This window comes from Moschus berezovskii, chromosome 13, assembly GCF_049115385.1.
Source record: "Moschus berezovskii isolate FMDL1 chromosome 13, NW_MosBer_1.0, whole genome shotgun sequence".
Lineage (NCBI taxonomy): Eukaryota > Metazoa > Chordata > Mammalia > Artiodactyla > Moschidae > Moschus > Moschus berezovskii.
Genome location: NC_142472.1, coordinates 58,149,100 through 58,169,619, shown reverse-complemented (window position 1 = coordinate 58,169,619; position 20,520 = coordinate 58,149,100). Strand labels below are relative to the sequence as shown.

The 20,520-nt window shown below is 37.7% G+C and overlaps 1 protein-coding gene across 6 annotated transcripts in view; it reads left to right on the top strand.

Moving 5' to 3' along the window:
* Nucleotides 1–20,520, top strand: part of LOC129556344 (uncharacterized) — a 62,817-nt gene that overhangs the window by 36,414 nt on the left and 5,883 nt on the right. For all 6 annotated transcript variants that reach the window (XM_055426290.2, XM_088842715.1, XM_088842714.1 and 3 more), the window contains one exon: nt 18,148–19,904. In XM_055426290.2, coding sequence (XP_055282265.1) covers nt 18,148–19,904 — 1,757 coding nt within the window. The remainder of the gene's footprint in view (nt 1–18,147; nt 19,905–20,520) is intronic.

The window sequence follows — 20,520 nt, the reverse complement described above, 5'->3', positions numbered from 1 at the left end:
GTTAAGTGGAAGATGGGGTGGGGGGAGGGGCTGGAGAAAGGACTGGGCAGTGAATTAAGAGGGAGTGCAGGGTACTATATGCAGAAGAATTTAAGCACTTTAACAAACTGTGTGGCCACAGAAACATACTAATTAATTTAGCCCTTTGAGATCTGAGACTCATGGTCTCCTATATCCATGGCAACTTTTACAAGCCTAAGAAAATTGTGTGGTTTCTCCAGTTTCCCCCTAATTCTTTTCTAGGGTGGGTAGAGTCTGAGTGACTATGAGACAAGAGTTCCTGGTTCTAGGTCAATGGTGCCTTTCTCACCTCTGGTATTTGCTGGCATTGGTTGGAGATATTTGCATCCTGACTCCCACTTTCCTGGATACAAGGAGTAGAATGTGACCTCTCACTTGTACATGTTGAATTAACAGATGTGTCTCTGTGGCTGCTGGTTTTAGGAACAAGTCTGAAAATTTTTTCAGAGAAAGTAGCCAACGGACTTGGTTGAGGTTCTGGTTTGACAGGTTAGTGATAGGCCTTAGGTGTTGGAGACCACAGTTAAGGTAGGATATTCTGTTCATGGAAACCAGGAATGGAAAAATGCAGGAGTTTTCAAGCCAATGTGTTTAGAGACCCTGGAAAACCAATTTCCTTCATTGACTTCAAGGATGAAGAGCTTAGGGGTCCTAGAAGGGAAATTGAGAAAGCCACAGAGAGAGGAAGTTCTAAAATCATCATGACAAACAGCATATAGAATTTCTGCCATCCTTTTCAGTCACTTGATTTTTCGATGTGTTGGGTATGTATAAAAGTACAAGCTCTAACCCTATATATTGATGGAAGTAAAGATGGTTGTGACACACCTTTCTATATTTACTTGACATTTATGTAAAAAACTAATAGAAATTAGACTGAAAATGTGACAAATACTGTACCTGGAAACCTAAGACATATATATATAGGAAGCAGATGAAAATTATGCTGATAGGATTGAAGGAGAAAGGAGAATGCTATGGAGGTTTCAGGCAATAAGAAATTGAGCAGGGTAGGTTTGAGTATTTTGGAGATGGCTGAATGAGGGTGAGAACGGTTAAAACACATTGCTTCTAAGTAGAACAGCAACACAGATAGTATAGTGAATAGAATACTGCAGTCACAATCAAGAAATTAGAATCATTGCTCTCATACTGCAGTTTTGTGACCCTGTACAAGTTGCTGTCCCAGTTCGTGACTCAAATGTTACATATAAAGCTAAATGTCTTTTTGTTTTCTCATGAATACTGTGAATATTAATGAGATGCTATTTATAACATTCTGGAGTCTTCAAAAAATACTAAACATTATACATATTATTGGTAGAGTATTTAACATAATTTTTTTTAAACCCAGTTTTAAAAAGTGGATTGTTGGGGCTAAAAGGGATTTACAGGCCATCTAACTCAAATCTCACATTTTGTAAATGAGGAAATTAAGATCCAAGGAGGTAAAATAACTTACCACCTAAATTCAGTGGAAGAACTAGGACTAGCATCCAGCGCTCCTGGTTTTCAGTCATTTTTTTCCTTTACCAAAATTCTTTCTAGTAAGTATATATGGTGAGTAATATTAGCCTGTAGTGTTTGAGTAGTTCATCAGTAAGTGGATCCTTGACAGTTGCAAATTGACTACCCAAAAAAATTCATGGAAATTCTAAGGCAATTTTATGAAAGTTGATTTCCTACTTAATTTTTGTATCAAAAACAGCATAAAGCATCATTGAAGATAGGCTCAGTTTTAGTACTTGCTTGAGTTCATTTAACATTTTAACAAGAAACCTTGACAACAGATATTGCTGTAATTTGGAGATAGGAATGGGGTACTTACCCAACTCAGCAATGCTTGACATCAGAGTTCTTTGTGAACTAATTTGTTGAATAATTGTGGGAATATTGGCTGATGATAAAAGTCTTAAGACCAAAGTCATGTATCACTATAAAACCTGAATGCACTGTATATAGTAAAGTTCTCATCACTTTACACAAAGTAAAGGTAACACAGTTCTACATGTGCAACACAGTGATGCACAGGATACATAAAGAAGTGGAAACTGCGTCAAAGAAGTCAAACTGTATGCTGCCTGGAAGTCAGCCAGAAGATGTGTTGTGAAAGTGAAAGTTGCTCAGTCGTGTCCAACTCTTTGCGACCCCATAGACTATACAGTCCATGGAATTCTCCTGGCCAGAATACTGGAGTGGGTAGCCTTTCCCTTCTCCAGGGAATCTTCCCAATCCAGGGATCGAACCCAGGTCTCCCGCATTGCGGGCAGATTCTTTACCAGCTGAGCCAGAAGATGTGTTGTGAACCATCTCTTAAAAAAGTAAAACTACGGAAGAGTGTCATTGTCTGAACTCTGTGACCATAAACCTGAACCCACTACAGATTCAACTTTTTAGACAGTTTCTTCTTTGGAACATAAAGGGGAAAAAAAATGAAACCGTTTTTCCCTCTTTAAGATTATGGTACAGGAATGCAGCCAGCCCATCACAAAGGTTATATATAGTCTGCAACTCCACTGACACTGTATGTGCTAGGGTCCTCTTAATAGATGGTATGTCATGAAACAAAAGGAGCAACTGCAAGCTGGAAAGTGAAAGACCTATCAGTGTACTCTGAAGCATGACTTAAAACCACGCTACTGAGCTATTGACATGGAGGGAAAAGTGATGCTTAGAATGCTATGCAGCATTCACAGGTCCTTCTGAGCATTTCAGAAAGACAGAGCTCACTCAACTGTGACTGACAGGTATGCATTGAGGACAGTCATCCCAACTACACAGTGTAGAAATGATCTTTTGTGCTTGCATTGCCTTTTTGGACACAAACCTGGATATAAGTTATATGTATAAATGATTTAAACCTGACCTAAAAAATTTTCATACAAAAGAGGATGAAGCAAAAGTCAGTCCTTTTTATTCATGATGCCCTTCATAATCTAGTTAGCTTTGTATGCATCCTCCAGGCCCTTTGTGTGTCTGAAACAGACACACAACATGTACATACACATGATGTGTATGTGCATTGATTGAGAACCTACTGTGTTCCAGGATCTGTGCCAGATGCTTTGTCACTCACTCACTTAAATGAAACGGTTCACTCACTCGGGAGTCATTGCCTCATGAACTTTGGCACATGGCTAAACTTAGAAGATTTAAGAGTTTACTGATTTGTTAAATAAATGTCACATGCTCTGTACACCCACCAAGTTCATATGCAGTACCTTTCAAAGACTTTTCTGAGGCAATTTTTTTTTTTTTTTTGTACAAGACCTGAATGAGGCTATTTTAATTGTTTCTCTACCACAAATATTTTAGCAGTAGCAGGAGGTAGTAAAATTGGGGCAGTCCTAGAGAGAATAATGTAGGGCTGATAACCTGAAGACATCTGAGGATACAAAATCACTATAAAATACAGGTAGAAGAACTCAAGAAGCTTAACTAGGTGGGGTAGTTTAAAAGAGCCAATGAGTAGCTCCCATCATTTGAAGTCATTTAAGATGTAACTAATTGGAGAAGGAAATGGCAACCCACTCCAGTGTTCTTGCCTGGAGAATCCCAGGATCGGGGGAGCCTGGTGGGCTGCTGTCTATGGGGTCGCACAGAGTCAGACATGACTGAAGCGACTTAGCAGCAGCAGCAAGATGTAACTATAGACCGGTATAGTAATGATAACTTATTTACAGTGATAACACATGGAAAACAAAAGTTTGTTAAAAACATCTGAGAGCATCAACCATTTTCCAGTGAGTAAAATTGTTTGTCTGTCAAATGTCTAAGTTGTGTATGGTTTGTGCTAGAAAATTATGGCAACAAAGATGCATACATTTTGTTGCTGTCAGTGTTTTCTGCTTGCATAACTGATGGGCTTAAAATCTACAGTTTTTAAATTATGAAATTTAAAATTTATGCTTATGAGATCAATCAGTTTTGAAAGTTTTTATTCTTAAGAGGGCATGATTCTTTTTCTTAATCTCAAGTTTGAAAAGAATTTTAAATGTAGTTACTGTATTCATTTTAAAACAAGAGCTGTGACTGTTAAATATGTCAAACATGTTAAGAATCTGAAAAGTTGTAGCAAATCAGGGCTTTCTTAACAGTGCCAGCTACTAATGAGGTTTACCAAGTAGGTGTAAGTTTGTGGTTTGAAAGGGTATTAGTATCCTTTTTGTGCCTAGTATAGGGATGAATTCTTACTTTAATCATGTTAATTTCTAATAAAATAAAGATAGAAAATATGTAGGAAAATAAATTTTGAAAGTTTATTCTTGGTGTTTTTGAATGTTTAAAGTATGAGATTGTCCATGGATATCACAAATCTCATTTCCGTCTTAGGACAAGAAGTAAAATTAAACAGGCTTACCTAATTCATTTTTCCTGTAGTTTTCAGAAAGTCATTTAGTTTTAGTATTTAATTCGTTGTATTTTAAATCTGTCAGGCCTTTTGTAGGGGTATGTGAAAAGACTTCTTTTGCAAAGCAATATTTCTCTTTTCCGTATATTCACATTCCATAATAAATGAACATTTTTAAGTAGGAAAAATTTCTGATAATAGCACTTTTTGCTGTGTTTTTGTTATTATTGCGAACTTCTGGGATTTTTGTTAGTTTTACTTTTTCCCTACTGACTATTGGCTTAGCTGCTTTTGTAGCCTGAAATTTCTTTGATATGAATAGTCCCATCAAGAGATATTGTTCATAATTACACACTACTAGAGCTTACTCTATATCCACGGAAGTTCTCCCATTTTGTATATGGTCTGTCTTTAGGATAACATGAGCAGGATTAGTCAGGTAATAATGGTGATGTTGGAATCCATGAATTCTTGTAACTCATGACAAATTACATGGTCATGATGAGTGGGGGAGCAATATTGCATAGTGTTTTTAAGATGCAAACTTTAAATGCCAGAGACCTCTACCGCCCACCAGATGTTTGGGGAAAACATTTAAATTTCAATATCTTTATCTGTAGATTGGTGTGGTTAATAGTAAATTTCTCCTAGGGTCATTATGACAGTTATTAAAGTAATACATGGAAAGCACATACAGTAAGCACAATGAGGAAGACTATTGATATGGTTTATGGTTAATAACTAAGTAAGAAGAGGCATTTGAGACACAAAGAATAGCAAACAGAAAAAGCAGCACCCTGGCCCTTTTTCCTGGAAAATTCCAGACCTCTTAATTCTCTCTGCCTGGGTTTATTGTATATTTTCAGGTCCTGAGCCACTATCATAGGGACATATCCTTATCTTCAACCATGGAAGCATTAATACATCTCAGTTGAGGCTACGAGAGTGTTTTCCTGCTTAAGCAGGGTGAAAGATGTGGATTTACTCTGATTACAAAATTAAATATTGCACTTCCCACATATTTGTGTAAGTCACCAATATGTGACTCAGAGAAAAGCAACAGCCTCCACCGTTTATCTCCTGGTAAAATTTTTCATTCAACAGCAGCTGTAAATCGCAAGCACTGTGCTAGGGACTGAGGGAGCAGCTGGGAGTACAATGGACAAAACTTCACAAGAAGTCAAAGAAGACAAGTCAATTATACTGTCTGTTAGATGGAAGTAAGTGCTGAGGAGAAAAAGGAAGAGACTAAGGAGTGTCTGGCCTGGGGTAAGGGTTGAGGGTTGGGAGGGAGGGGTGGCTGCAATTTTAAATACAGGGGACAGGATAGGCCTTACCTGAGAAGTGATATTTAAGCACCGTAGTTTTCCTAATTTTGGTTTAAACAGCTATTAAGGGAATTTTAAACAATGTAAAGTCCAAGCCTATGTTTTTTAGTGTTTTGTTATGATGATATAGCAAAATTAATTATATTTTTCTTTGTGAATAGTGGGTGTTTGTGAAGTAATGCCATTAGTATAAATTGTTCATTAGCAGTGAAAATGAACTGCAAGTATTTTTTAAAAAGAATTAGAATTGCCCAAATCTTGGCAATTAAATTAGATTTGTAACAGAGAAATGTAATTGATAGATTTGGAGTTAGTATCTTAGAATATTGAACTCATTTGCCTTATTAATCATGGATTTTATGCATGCAGCAGTGTGATCTTGTCAAGGGAAAATAAAAAGACTCTTCAGTATTTGAAGCAATCCCTTTGCCATCATGAGAATTCACTTGAAAAGGTTTTAGAAAATTTGGAAATTAACTACTTCCCTTGGAGAATTTAACTTTCAGAAAATGCTGTTTTAATCTTATATATCTTAAAATATATGCTGCTTTATATCTATACATTTTTAAAGAATTTGGACATAACAAAATCAATGTACATAAAAATTAGGTTTTAATTTTGAGAACTTGTAGTTATTATTGGCAGTAATAAAAGCATGTCAAGAATTATCTCAAAGTGAAATCTTTGAGATAGAAAATGGAAATAGAAAAGTTAATTTAATATACTATACTATAATTTGAATTGGAATTATTCTTGTTCATGACTATTGAAAATGTAGAGAAATCACCAAATAGTAAAAGAGCTTTTTTTTAAGAAGACAGTTATTAACAGTAGTTGCTGAGTCTTACTAGCTGGAACTGAATTTGCACACAGGCTTTTTTGTGTGTTTGTGGGGGGTAGATTAAATTTATGTTCATTAGTCAAAACATGTTCAGTAAATCCATAAATGGATTTGTTATTCTAGTGTAAGGCTTAAATATAGAGAAAGCACTTTTGTATGTTTTTTCTCTTTGCTTTGCCTAATTTGTCTACTGAAGAAAGCCTTTATTTTTCTACTACAAAAGTAGTACATCTGCAGTGTAGGAAATTCTGGACATACGGAAAATCACAGTGAAATCAACCTCCATAGTTCACCACCATTAGTATTTTGCATATTCCTGTGTTTTTAAACATATATGTGCATATTTTAAAATATGTAAATATGCAAATACATCAGACCTTTATCATTGAGAGATTTGTAATTTTGACAGCTGTATAGCATAATTTATTTTTATTATACACAATAGTTTGTACCTCTTAATCCTCTACTCCTATATTGCCTGTCCCCCTTCCCTCTCCCTGCTGGTAACCTTTAGTTTGTTCTTTGTATCTTGATTCTGCTTCTTTTGGTTATATTCACTAGTTTGTTTTATTTTTTAGATTCCCCATGTAAGTGGTGCCATACAGTCTTTGTCTTTTTTGTCTGAGTTATTTCAGTTAGTATGCTGCTGCTGCTGCTGCTGCTAAGTCACTTCAGTCGTGTCTGACTCTGTGTGACCCCATAGACGGAAGCCCACCAGGCTCCCCTGTCCCTGGGATTCTCCAGGCAAGAACACTGGAGTGGGTTGCCATTTCCTTCTCCAATGTGTGAAAGTGAAGTCGCTCAGTCGTGTCCGACCCTTAGCGACCCCACGGACTGCAGCCTACCAGGCTCCTCCATCCATGGGATTCTCCAGGCAAGAGTACTAGAGTGGCTTGCCATTGCCTTCTCCTTCAGTTAGTATAATTCTCTCCAAATCCATTCATGTTGCTACAAATGGCAAAATTTTATTCAGTTTTTATGGCTGAGTAGTATTCGTGTGTGTGTGTGTGTGTGTGTGTGTGTGTGTGTGTATACACACTGCCATGTCGCTTCAGTAGTGTCCAACTCTGTGACACACCATAGACAGCAGCCCACCAGGCTCCCCCGTCCCTGGGATTTTCCAGGCAAGAACACTGAAGTGGGTTGCCATTTCCTTCTCCAATGCATGAAAGTGAAAAGTGAAAGTGAAGTCGCTCAGTTGTGTCTGACTCTTAGCGACCCCATGGACTGCAGGTCTACCAGGCTCCTCCGTCCATGGGATTTTCCAGGCAAGAGTACTGGAGTGGGATGCCATTGCCTTCTCCATATATAGATATATATGCAGTATTTCCCTGACATTTGAATGAGCTCTGTTCTGAGAGTGCTTTCATAAGTCCATTTAGTTTGTAAGTCCAACAAAGTTAGCCCAAGTACCCCACTAACACAATTGACTATATAGTACTGTACTGTAATAGGTTTATAATATTTCTCACACAATAATACATTAAACAAAAAAAAATTTAATCTTACAGTAACGAAAAGTTTAGTAGTATAGTACAGTAGCTGGCATATAGAGGCTGCCGTTGACTGAACAGGCAAGAGGAGTTACAGACTGGAGGAAAGGGGAGGTGGAAGATGTTAGAGCTGAAGGAGCATCAGCGATAGGAGACAAGCTGGAGTTTCACTCATGCCTGGTTGAGTGAAACACATACCATATGTGCATTGTGGAATGCACATATGCATCTTTTGAAGTTTGCAACTTCGAGGTTCATGTGTAGGGGACTCACTGTATATAGCACATTGTCTTTATCCATTCATCCGTTAATAACACTTAGATTGCTTCCATATCTTGGCAACTGTAAATAATCCTGCCATGAATGTTGGAGTGCATATATTGAATTAGTGTTTGTGGTTTTGTTTTTTTTTTTTTTTGGTACGTGACGAGGAGTGGAATTGCTGGGTCATGCAGTAGTTTTAGTTTTTTGAAAAACTTTCATACTGTCTTCCATGGTGGCTACACCAGTTTACATTCCCACCAACCAGTGTACCAAAGTTCCTTTTTTTCCACAGCATTGCTGGTGTTTGTTACTTCTGTCCTTTTTGATGGTAGCCATTCTGACAGGTGTAAGGTGATATCTCGTGGTTTTGATTTGCATTTCCCTGATGATTAGTAATATGGAGCATCTTTTCAGGTGCCTACTGGCCTTTGCATTTTCTCTTTGGGAAAATGTTTATTCAATTCAGCTCATTATTAAATTAGATTATTTTTTATGTTGAGTTATGTGAACTGTTTATATATGTTGAATATTAACATCCCTTATTAGTCATATCATTTGCAAATATTTTCTCCCATTCAGTAGGTTATTGTTCAGTTTTATTGATGGTTTCCTTTGCTAAGCAAAAGCTTTTAAGTCTGATTGGTCCCACTTGTTTATTTTTGCTTTTATTTCCTTTCCTTCAGGAGACAGATACAAAAATATATTGCTCCCATAAGTCAAAGAGTATTTGCCTTTGTTTTCCTTTAGGAATTTTATGGGTTTCCAGTCTTATATTTAGGTCTTTAATCCATTTTGAATTTATATTTGTATATGGTGTTAAAAAATGTTCTAGTTTCATTCTTTTGCATGTAACCCTCCAGTTTTCTCAGCAACACTTAATGAAGAGATTGGCTTTTTCTCTGTTGTATATCCTTGCCTCTTTTGTCATAGATTCAGTTCAGTTCAGTTCAGTCGCTCAGTCGTGTCCAACTCTCCGCGACCCCATGAATCACAGCACGCCAGGCCTCCCTGTCCATCACCAACTCCCGGAGTTCACCCAAACTCATGTCCACAGAGTCGGTGATGCCATCCAGCCATCTCATTCTCGGTCGTCCCCTTCTCCTCCCGCCCCCAACCTTTCCCAGCATCACAGTCTTTTCCAGAGGGTCAACTCGTCGCATAAGGTGGACAAATTATTGCAGTTTCAGCTTTAGCATCAGTCCTTCCAATGAACACCCAGGATTGATCTCCTTTAGAATGGACTGGTTGGATCTCCTTGCAGTACAGGGACTCTGAAGAGTCTTCTCCAGCACCACAGTTCAAAAGCATCAATTCTTCGCTGATCAGCCTTCTTCACAGTCCAACTCTCACATCCATACATGACCACTGGAAAAACCATAGCCTTGACTAGACGGATCTTGGTTGGCAAAGTAATGTCTCTGCTTTTTAATATACTATCAAGGTTGGTCATAACTTTCCTTCCAAGGAGTAAGCGTCTTTTAATTTCATGGCTGCAGTCAGCATCTGCAGTGATTTTGGAGCCCCCAAAAATAAAGTCTGACACTGTTTCCACTGTTTTTCCATCTATTTCCCATGAAGTGATGGAACCAGATGCCATGATCTTAGTTTTCTGAATGTTGAGCTTCAAGCCAACCTTTTCACTCCCTTCTTTCACTTTCATCAAGAGGCTTTTGAGTTCCTCTTCACTTTCTGCCATAAGGGTGGTGTCATCTGCATATCTGAGGTTATTGATATTTCTCCCAGCAATCTTGATTCCAGCTTGTGCTTCTTCCAGCCCAGCGTTCCTCATGATGTACTCTGCATATAAGTTAAATAAGCAAGGTGACAGTGTACAGCCTTGATGTACTCCTTTTCCTATTTGGAACCAGTCTGTTTTTCCATGTCCAGTTCTAACTGTTGCTTCCTGACCTGCATACAGGTTTCTCAAGAGGCAGGTCAGGTGGTCTGGGATTCCCATCTCTTTCAGAATGTTCCACAGTTTATTGTGATCCACACAGTCAAAGGCTTTGGCATAGTCAATGAAGCAGAAATAGATGCTCTTCTGGAACTCTCTTGCTTTCTCCATGATCCAGCGGATGTTGGCAATTTGATCTCTGGTGCCTCTGCCTTTTCTAAAACCTGCTTGAACATCTGGGAGTTCACGGTTCACATATTGCTGAAGCCTGGCTTGGAGAATTTTGAGCATGACTTTACTAGCGTGTGAGATGAGTGCAATTGTGCGGTAGTTTGAGCATTCTTTGGCATTGCCTTTCTTTGGGATTGGAATGAAGACTGACCTTTTCCAGTCCTGTGGCCACTGCTGAGTTTTCCAAATTTGCTGGCATATTGAGTGCAGCACTTTCACAGCATCATCTTTCAAGATTTGAAATAGCTCAACTGGAATTCCATCACCTCCACTAGCTTTGTTCGTAGTGATGCTTTCTAAGGCCCACTTAACTTCACATTCCAAGATGTCTGGCTCTAGGTCAGTGATCATGTTATTGTGACTATCTTGGTCGTGAAGATCTTTTTTGTACAGTTTTTCAGTGTATTCTTGCCACCTCTTAATATCTTCTGCTTCTGTGAGGTCCACACCATTTCTGTCCTTTATTGTCCTTTATCCATCTTTGCATGAAATGGTCCCTTGCAATCTCTAATTTTCTTGAAGAGATCTCTTGTTTTTCTTATTGTGTTGTTTTCTTCTATTTCTTTGCATTGATCACTGAGGAAGGCTTTCTTATCTCTCCTTGCTGTTCTCTGGAACTCTGCATTCAGATGCTTATCTTTCCTTTTCTCCTTTGCTTTTTGCTTCTCTTCTTTTCACAGCTATTTATAAGGCCTCCCCAGACAGCCATTTTGCTTGTTTGCATTTCTTTTCCATGGGGATGGTCTTGGTCCCTGTCTCCTGTACAATGTCATGAACCTCCGTCCAGAGTTCATCAGGCACTCTATCTATCAGATCTAGTCCCTTAAATCTATTTCTCACTTCCACTGTATAATCATAAGGGATTTGATTTAGGTCATATCTGAATGGTCTAGTGGTTTTCCCTACTTTCTTCAATTTAAGTCTGAATTTGGCAATAAGGAGCTCATGATCTGAGCCACAGTCAGCTCCTGGTCTTGTTTTTGCTAACTGTATAGAGCTTCTCCATCTTTGGCTGCAAAGAATATAATCAGTCTGATTTCGGTGTTGTCCATCTGGTGATATCCATGTGTAGAGTCTTCTCTTGTGTTGTTGGAAGAGGGTGTTTGCTATGACCATTGCGTTCTCTTGACAAAACTCTATTAGCCTTTGCCCTGCTTCATTCCATGCTCCAAGGCCAAATTTGCCTGTTACTCCAGGTGTTTCTTGACTTCCTACTTTTGCATTCCAGTCCCCTATGATGAAAAGGACATCTTTTTTGGGTGTTAGTTCTAAAAGGTCTTGTAGGTGTTCATAGAACCGTTCAACTTCGGCTTCTTCAGCATTACTTGTTGGGGCATAGGCCTGGATTACTGTAATAGTGAATGGTTTGCCTTGGAAACGAACAGAAATCATTCTGTCGTTTTTAAGATTGCATCCAAGTACTGCATTTCGGACTCTTTTGTTGACCATGATGGCTACTCCATTTCTTCTAAGGGATTCCTGCCCACAGTAGTAGATATAATGGTCATCTGAGTTAAATTCACCCATTCCAGTCCATTTTAGTTCACTGATTGCTAGAATGTCTATGTTCACTCTTGCCATCTCCTGTTTGACCACTTCCAATTTGCCTTGATTCATGGACCTAACATTCCAGGTTCCTATGCAATATTGCTCTTTACAGCACCGGATTAATTGACCATAAATGTGTGGGTTTAAGGAATTTCCAGTTTCTGGTGATGTAAGTTGGAGGAAGAATCCAAAGAAATCTTCAAAGTGATAGGAGTGCAAATTATAGGTTTTTGTGACTTTTAAGCAGAAGTTTATGGTTATCCTGCCTAAACTGGATTTGATAACAATTTTTTAGTGCTTCATCTTTATTGGGTCATTTATTTCAATTTAATTTTTTATAGAAACTTCCGTTCTTGTACTCATTGTACTGATTGACATAATGTTTAATCAAACTACATAACTGTAGTACAATTATTAGTATAAACAAACTTGGGAGTAAATTCCTCTGACTCCTTGTAAATATGCAGCTCTAAATAAAGGGGAAAGAAAGGTGTGGTTGTACTAGAGAACAGCCATCTAGCTGCAAACATTTTGTGTCATTGGTATTATTCTTTTCTGCAGAGGCAGTGGAAGGAATCTGTCAGTTAGGTAGAGGTCATTTTAGGGCATCCATATTAATCTTTACAACTCTGCAAGAAGGTAATTTCATCTCTGTTTCAGAAGGGAGACCTGGTTTGCCCAAGATCCCCCTTCTAGCTTATTAATGAATCAACACTGGAACCAAATACAGTCATCCCATAAAGCTGTGAGACCTCTCTTTTAACTGAATTTTACTTCATGGATTGCCCATGCTTCATGAACTAGTATATAGACTTCTGCAATAAGAAATAATGTTTCTGGCTCCCTTAATTATTTTCCTCATGAAGAACATGAAGCAGTAACTTTTTTCTCCCCCAGATTTGGCTGTATCTGGATGTTCTCTCACTTTTGTCTTCAGGTCACAATTCACTTGGTCAGTTAACTTGCCCCTGAGCAAACATTATCTTTCTGTTTCTTAAAAGGTATACTGTATCCCTACCCAGGAGGTTGAATTCTAAGCCATTATCTAAAAGCTAAATCTTATTTTCAGAGATACGTCACCATTTGTTCTTGTCTTATTTCTTCCTTTCTTTTTGAAAGCTACAGCCCATTCCTCCAACTCTCCTGATTTCTTCTCCATGACTAACTTATATTTCATGATGCTTCTTTTCTTTTAATGGTGCCTTTCATCCCTAAATAAATCAGCATGAGCACAACATAGGTTTGATGAGCCTTTACACTTTATATGTAAATGTGTGTACTGACTAGGCACATCCAGTGCATATACATTCTCGAAGAAGTTATCACCACCATTACCACTTCTCTTATCTCCCACATGCTTCAGAAGTCCCTGTTACTCGTTTGTGTTTTCTTTCCAGAAGGCCTGTTCCAAGTACTGGGACAAGTGTGGTCACTATACAGAGTTTCCATGGTGGGGAGTCAGAACAGGTCTCTAACACACTTCCTTGTAGAGTTAGTTTGATTTTCATACTTTCGGGCTTTGTATTTTTTATGAAAATTCCAGTCCTTAAGACTCCTTGGATTAAATTTTAGCAAACTGCTTGAATAAATTGCCTGATCTCTCAGATTTTAATAGTTTTTTAAGCCACCTCTTTCTTTCATGATCCATGTTAAATTCTCTGCAGGCATCATGAGTTTTCATCATTGCTAGGTTTCTACTATCCTTTCTCTAATTAGATATCAGATTGTTCAGTTCAGTTCAGTTGCTCAGTCGTGTCCGACTCTGTGACCCCATGGACTACAACACGCTAAGCTTCCCTGTCCATTACCAACTCTCTGAGATTACTGAAACTCATGTCCATTGAGTTGGTGATGGTGTCCAACCATCTCGTCCTGTGTTGACTCCTGCCTTCAATCTTTCCCAGCATCAGGGTCTTTTCCGATGAGTCAGTTCTTCACATCAGATGGCCAAAGTATTGGAATTTCAGCTTCAGCATCAGTTCTTCCAATGAATATTCAGGACTGATTTCCTTTAGGATGGACTGGTTGGATCTCCTTGCAGTCCAAGGGACTCTCAAGAGTCTTCTCCAACACCACATTTCCAAAGCATCAATTCTTTGGCACTCAGCTTTCTTTATGGTCCAACTCTTACATCCATACTTGACTATGGATTACATCCATAGCTTTGACTAGATGGATCTTTGTTGGGAAAGTAATGTCTCTGCTTTTTAATATGCTGTCTAGGTTGGTTATAGCTTTATTATCAGATTATAATTCATTTAAAAAAACATAGGAACTCATGAGGCATAAATAGAGAAACCCTCATCTTTTCTACTTTCTAACTTCTGCTATAGGGACAGATTAATTTTCCGATTAAGACTCTGAGCTGAAATTTGAGGCAATTGATTCAGCAGCACTCCCTCCAAATCCATACCTTGCACAGGCTTCTGTGTATCAGCAAATGGCTTCTTCCTCCTTTCAGTTATTGCAGACAAAATCTTTGCAGTCATTATCTTTTTTCTCATACTCTAACCAGTTGATTTTCAACTCTTGCATGTCTTTCCTTCAAAATATATCCAGAATATGATTACTCTTCACTACTTCTACTCCATGACAAATGAATAAACTCCAGGAGGAGCCCCTGTGTCCATCAGCCTATCTGAATTATAAGCCATCTACTGTGGTCTTTCCATTTCTCATATAAAATCTTGACATAAAGTCTGATTAGCAAGATGGGTCCTGCTTCACACTGCCTTGTCTCACTTTCTGTTGTTCTTTATTTGCTTTGATATCAGAAAAAAAAAGTTTCAAGACACTATTAGGTTAGTGATAGTATGAGTTAAGACCCAAGAACTGCTTCCAAGAAAAGGACTCAACTCTTACCAGCTGGGTATCTCTGTGTTTACAGACATGTGCGAATTTAAAGATGAGAGGAAGAGAAAGAGAAGCAAAGTGTTTTTGTAAAATTCTTTTTTCAAGTTGAGGGGCAATTTTGTATAAGGGGTAAAGAATATAGAATGGAGAGCCAATGAGCCTTGGTCTGAATCCTGCCAGTAGCCATGTGACCCTGGGATTTTTTCCCCCCAGTTTTATTGAGAAATAATGACATATGTTACTGTAAATTTAAGATGTACAATAAGATGATTTCATTTACATGCATTGTGAAATGATTACCACAATAGGTTTAGTTAACATCCATCAACTCATGTAGATACAATAAGAAGAAAAAAATTTCTCTCTTTGTGGTGAGAACTAGAATCTATTCTCTTAACCAACTTTCCTATGAATCATATAGCAATGTTAAGTATAGTTACTGTGTTACTATGTTAAATCCCCAGTGCTTGCTTACTGAATAACTGTAAGTTTGTACCTTTTGACCCCTTTCCTCCAATTCTGCCCAACCCCAATCCCCACCTCTGGTAACCACAAATCTAACCTCTTTTTCTATGAGTTTTTCCTTGTTCATTTTGTATTAGATTCCACACATAAGTGAGATCATACGGTATTTGTCTTTCCTTGTCTGACTGATTTCAATTTCCATAAAGTCTTAAAGGTTCATCCATGTTGTCACAAATGGTAGAATTTCCTCATTTTTTATGACTGAATAATAGTCCATTGTATATTCCACAACTTCTTTATCCATTCATCTATTGATGGACACTTGTTTCCATGTAATGCTTCTGTGAACATGGGGTACAGATATCTCTTTGAATTAGTGTTTTTATTTCCTTTGGATATATTCCCAGAAGTGGAATTGCTGGATCACATCATAGTTCTATTTTTAACTTTTTGAAGAGCTTCCATGCTATTTTCTATTGTGGCTGCAGTACAGAAAATTCTGAAGCTTCTCTTTGTTTCAGTTGCCTTTTTGAGATGGGAGTAAAACTGACTTTTGCCTTATTACATATGGTTGTTATGGTTAGAAGATTAGGTAAGTTTGTACATATAAAGGAATTAAATAATCTTAATACAGAATAAGTGTGCATTAAACAGCTTTTTTTTTTTTTTAAGAAAAAAAGCCAGTTTTCAAAGTAGCATTGTGGACCTTGAAATTCCTGGTGGCATAAGGAGCTATAAACGTTTTTGTGATGAACTATATATAGGAACCCATTTCCTTAGTTTAGAGTTCTCCTTCCTTGTGCAGTAGAGAACTGTTTAAAGGGACAGTGGCTACATATGAAGTGCCTTTGACTCCACAGAGTCACAAGGCCTGTTGTGAAATTTAGTCCAATAAAGCGCAACAAACACTCATTCTTTTATACCATTTATAAATGGTATAAAAAATAAAGCAACAACAAAGTCTACTCATTCTTTTCCTCCTTGCCGTACAACAAGATGGTGTGTGTTTGGACGAAGACAGTGGAGTTTGTTTTCAGAACAGCAGACTCGTCTGCAGTGTGCATTTTACAATTGACTGCACCTCAGACTTCAACTAGACCTTTCACTGGAGTCTGATAGAACTGACCATAAACGATAGTTACTGCCAAAGTTGCCATTCTTTACTCCACATCTTTTTTATAGAAACCCCATCTTAACTGCTTCTCAGAATTTGCTGTCCTTAATGTTCTTTTTTATATTAAAAATTTTTTTAATTGAAGAATAGTTGATTTACAATCTTAATGTTCTTTCTAAACCAACATCAAGGAATATGTAAACAAAGGCAGCAGCAGTTAGTTAACAAAGAATGAGGTATTCAGGGGTCTTGCCTATTGAGAATCGCCCAGCAACATGGGATGGAATAAATCAGGCCAGAGGCTGGGGTAGTTTTAATAAGCTCTTTTGTCCAACGCCCAACCAATTTGACTGATTTCTCTTTTCCTCATTATCTTTCTCTACTTCAGTGTTTGTTTGCTTGTCTAATTGTTTATTTTCCATTCCTCTACCCAGGATTTTTTTCCCCTCAGCTATGTCTGTTGTCCTTCCCCCACTACATTTTACCCTTTCCATCTGTACATTGTGGAAGAGAAGATAACCAAACCTTTATATTTTAAATTAGAATATTTCCTAAGTCCTCTGTTTTTCCCTCAGGATCTAAGATTGTTTTTAGGGGCACTGTGAACTTTTAGTGTGCTTGATGAGAGTGCTACTGCTTGTTTGGGTAGAATAAGTTTTCACTTGAAACTGTCCCTAGCATTGCAGGATAGTTAACACCCCTGACCTCAGTGCCAAGTGCCAGTGACCCAAAAATGCCTTCCCACATTTCCACACACCCCACAGAGCAGTGGTGGAGCCTCTGATTTAGAACCACTGCTTACTAACCTGTTAGAAGCATATCATCCCAATACTGAATTTGGCTGCTCATCATCAGCTGTTCTTTAAAATTTGATGGAGTGTCTTAGTTGCCAAAGTTTTTATGACTAGAGAAAAATCTATTACTTGAGCCATTAAAGCTGTGTCATTTAGACTATATCTGTCACTTTTCAAAATTCAAAGATGTTGGGAAAAGTAAGTTGTTTATTGGTGCTTTGCAGTGCTTAGTCACTCAGTCATGTCTGATTCTTTGTGACCCCCATGGACTGTAGCCCACCAGGCTCCTCTGTCCATGGGGATTCTCCAGGCAAGAATACTAGAGTGGGTTGCATGCCCTTCTCCAGGGGATCTTCCTTACCCAGGGATCAGACCTAGGTTTCCCTCATTGGAGGTGGATTCTTTACCATCTGAGTTACCAGGGAAGCTATATATACTTCATATATATATGTATATACACTTCATATATATGTATACTTCACATATATATATATATATATATATACACTTCATAAATATTAAATATCTTAAGGAAAACATTAGATTTTCATAAAGTTATTTGTTTATGAAATGAGTTGTAACTTTCTCAGAGTGTATTCATTTTTAATTTAGAGGATTAAAGTTTATAGCTCAGTCAGTAAAGAACCTGCTTGCAGTGCAGGAGACCCAGGTTTGATCCCTGGGTCAAGAAGATCCCCTGGAGAAAGAAATGGCAACCCACTCCAGTATTCTTGCCTGGAAAATCCTATGGACAGAGGAGCCTGATGGGCTACAGTTCATGGGGTCACAATAGTCGGACACGACTTAGTGACTAAACCACCACCATAGTACAAAGTGCACACACACTTTAGAATCTCTTGTACTAGTGATTTGTAAATCTGCACATTGAGTATAATGTTTTAGTTTATATTGTTATACAAATAATTATAAATTTCTTTTTTATATTTCAGAGAAAGCGATTTGAAGAAAACTGGGCACAGGTTCAGCAAAGCCAGGAAGAGAAACAGAAAAAAAAGTAAAAAGCAGAACAGTCATAATAAAATCATGGAGGAAAACTCATTTGAAACCTTAAATTATCTTACACCAGGAGATCAGGACCCATCTCAGAGTGAAGAGGAAGACTTAGAAGAGACCAAAAGGGAATCAGAGTGTTCCTTAACTGCTGGTCTGAGAAATGAAGTGGGAGATTTTGTGAATGTCCATAAGGATAAAAGACAGGAAGACATAAATTCTGAAAACAGTTTGCCAGATGTTATGTCTGTAGTTGAGTTGGACAGTCCACCAAAGAATTACATCCCTAAAGATAATAATGACTTGTTTCTAAGTTTGCCATTGATGCCAAATGAAAGTTCTGTTTCTTGTACAACAGTGACTCAAAATCTTTCCTATGTAGCAAGTGATGACTGTTCTGTCACAGAGGTAGAAAAGTGTATTGAAAATAGGAATATCATGACATTAAATACCCAGGACAAATTTGTTGAAGCCCCACGTTCATTTTTGCAGAAGGGAGAGATGGTAGATGAGAGTCTCTTGAATGAAACAAGTCCCTGCCATCAATATACATCCGGAACATCAGATAAACTTTTAAGAAAGGAACAAGCAGTAAATACAACTAAAAACAATAATTGGGCTTTTTTCTCAAATGATTTGTCTGATGGTGATTTACAGCTGGGCTCTGATAGACAACCCTATTTTGGTAGCTGGCCTGAGGGACCTCATAAGTTTATATGTGAACAGAGACCAAAGAAAGATAGACGGCAAAAGCTGGCTCATCCTGACAGCAGGGGACAGTTGATCAAATTGATCTCCACTTCGGAAGGGCCAGGAGACAGTGCAGAAACATTGATAGAAGAGAAGCTATTGATAGAAAATGAAGACTTGTCATCTCCAACTGAGAATATAGATTCAGTCATAGAAACAGAGACAAATATCTTTAAAAGCCACTTCTTTAAACTGGATATCCCGAAGAGTACCTTACATTCAACGGAGAATAAAAAGAGGAGGCAGAAAAGGATTTTCAGTTTGGCACCGAACTTTAACTTACTGGGACAGAGTCATACCAATGTAAAAGAAATGGGGAAATATGACTTGTTAACAGAAAGCCATGGACTAAAAGTTATTTTGAAAGAAGAAAAAGATGAAATTTCAGAAATAAATAATGAAGAGAATAAGCAACACATTATGACCTTCGATTATCATCCATCATGGTTTTACTTTGACATTTACTTTGATATTGTCAAAGATTCTCTTCTAAATGTTGGTGGACAGTTTTATTCTCATTACCTGCTATTTAATAGAGCAAGGCATTCTGTGTATTTTTACAGAAACCCCATTCCTTCTCTTATGCTACAGTATCCATCTAGCTTTTGGAAGATATCTTTTTCAGGCAAGAAACTGTTTTCAGCTTTCAACTCTCAGAGGAGAGTAGATGATAAACTAAATGATATAAGGTTTACTTCAGAAATTTTAAGTAGCCAGCCTGATACTTTGTACTCTTTTGGTGTCACGTCTGATCTTCACTCCTTAAATGAAAGTTTTGTTGAAAAGCTAAAGACATGGGAAGAATCGAAGCCTTTACTGTTCCTGCAAACTCAGGATAACCAAGATTTAACAAGCCCTGACTACTTTGATTCCCTTGAGCTACCATTATCACAGGAGTTTGCCTTTCAACTAGTAAAGCTTTTTGGATCTCCTGGAGTTCCAGTGGGTAAATTGAGTTTATTTGGTACAAATAAAAAGTCCAATTTAATATATGTGAGTAATTTTTGAGGTGTTTATACCTCGTGTTAGTGATTTCTTGCAGTTAACTGATCTTGCGGTGCTTTTCAGAGATGGAAGTGGAGGATGTATAGCAAATGGTACTTGATGGAGGCAAGGCCCCACTCCCACCACCAGGACGACCAGTAGTCTGAAATGTCTTTGAGCCTGTTGAATACTTGGACTCTCAATTTAAACAGACAGTAGGAAAAGTGAAGAATGAGACAGGCTAACAATGATTGGTAACAAATAGAGATGGACTGCTTTATCTTTGGAAAAATCTTTCTGCTTTCTACATTTCCCTTGTTTGGCATATGACCCTTTCTCATTCACAGTTGGGCTTATAGATAAGAGATTAGTAAAACAGTGAAAATAAGTGATGAAAAAACACCTGAAATCAGTTTAATTTTTAGAGACTGTCCGAGAAGGGTACTGAAAAGAAGGTTAGGAAGGATTCTGACTGGTTGACTTACTTTTTAAAATATTATAATTAATATTATTATAATATTATAAGTAAAAATTCTAAGTAAATTTCCTCTAAATAATATGCCTATTTAAGATGCTGA